At 32.3% G+C, this 1150-nt stretch overlaps 1 protein-coding gene across 1 annotated transcript in view; it reads left to right on the top strand.

The window, feature by feature from the left end:
• MON2 (MON2 regulator of endosome-to-Golgi trafficking) overlaps window positions 1-1150 on the top strand; it is a 102502-nt gene that overhangs the window by 60640 nt on the left and 40712 nt on the right. The window contains exon 20 of the mRNA XM_019654742.1: window positions 558-736. Within this exon, the coding sequence (XP_019510287.1) occupies window positions 558-736 (179 nt within the window). The remainder of the gene's footprint in view (window positions 1-557; window positions 737-1150) is intronic.

Genomic DNA, 1150 nt, shown 5'->3' on the forward strand with positions numbered 1-1150 from the left:
CGAACCAAATAAATGAATCTTTGGAGAGAAGAAAGTTAAAAATGAAGCAAGTGCTTTCAGATGCTGAAAGGAATAGAATGGAGTACTTTCTTTTACTTCTCCAGCGGATTTCCTACTTATTCATTTCTAGGAGTATTGAGAATTTTAAATTTAAATACATGTGGTATACATTAATAGAGCAAAAAAGGTCATTTTAAAAAGTGGGAATTATTTTCCTCCAAATAGAGCTAGATGTTGTATGAATATATTTTCTTTAGTGTGATTCGTTTCAATGTGGATCTATAATTAATACTTTTAACATAAGGACACCCCCCATTTATCCTGAAATCTAACATCTTAAATATTGATTTTTCTTTTCTCTTATTTTAAAAAAACATAGATGAAAAATAAACCTCTAATGATTACTGTTAGAAAAATTATACTCAATGTTTATTTTACTAGATAAACTTCTGTTTACCATTGCAGTCTGAGTGGAGGTGAATTTAAACTTAAAAAGCAACAGCAGAGCCTTCATATCTCTTGGTCTTCTTTTTCAAATTAGTTTCTTGCCCCCTTTTCAGAGGCTGCAGTTGCTTTTACTGAACCCATTGAAGGAGATGTCCAGTATTAACCATCCAGATATCCGGCTCAAGCAATTAGAATGTGTGTTGCAGATTCTCCAGAGTCAGGGAGACAGTCTTGGGCCTGGATGGCCATTAGTGCTAGGAGTCATGGGAGCAATCAGAAATGATCAAGGGTAAGTGTTTAAAATTAATATCTAAAAGTGATAGAAAAAGGGACTCCATCCTAAAGTCTTACAGTAGTGTTAATTTTTTATGTATGCCCTTCCTGCTTAAGTTTAAGATCTAGAATAGTTTTTATTAACCTTATCCCCAGGAGGCTACAGGGAATTATTAGGGCTCACCTTTGTGTTGGAAGAATGGAAAAATTTCTGTTTAATGACATTTATACTAGAATACAGTGTTCTTATAATAATATAAATGTATCAATCTAACAAACTTTATAACACATCCAAAGATTGAGCTTTCTTTTTTTAAATATTTGGTAAGATCTGACCTCTCTGCATATATTAGGAAGTCTAAGAAATTGCTTTTAAGTGACTTTTTTCGTTCATTTGTTCATTTGTTAAACATTTACTCTGTGCCTAATA

The sequence above is a fragment of the Hipposideros armiger genome, unplaced genomic scaffold (assembly GCF_001890085.2).
Source record: "Hipposideros armiger isolate ML-2016 unplaced genomic scaffold, ASM189008v1 scaffold_229, whole genome shotgun sequence".
NCBI lineage: Eukaryota > Metazoa > Chordata > Mammalia > Chiroptera > Hipposideridae > Hipposideros > Hipposideros armiger.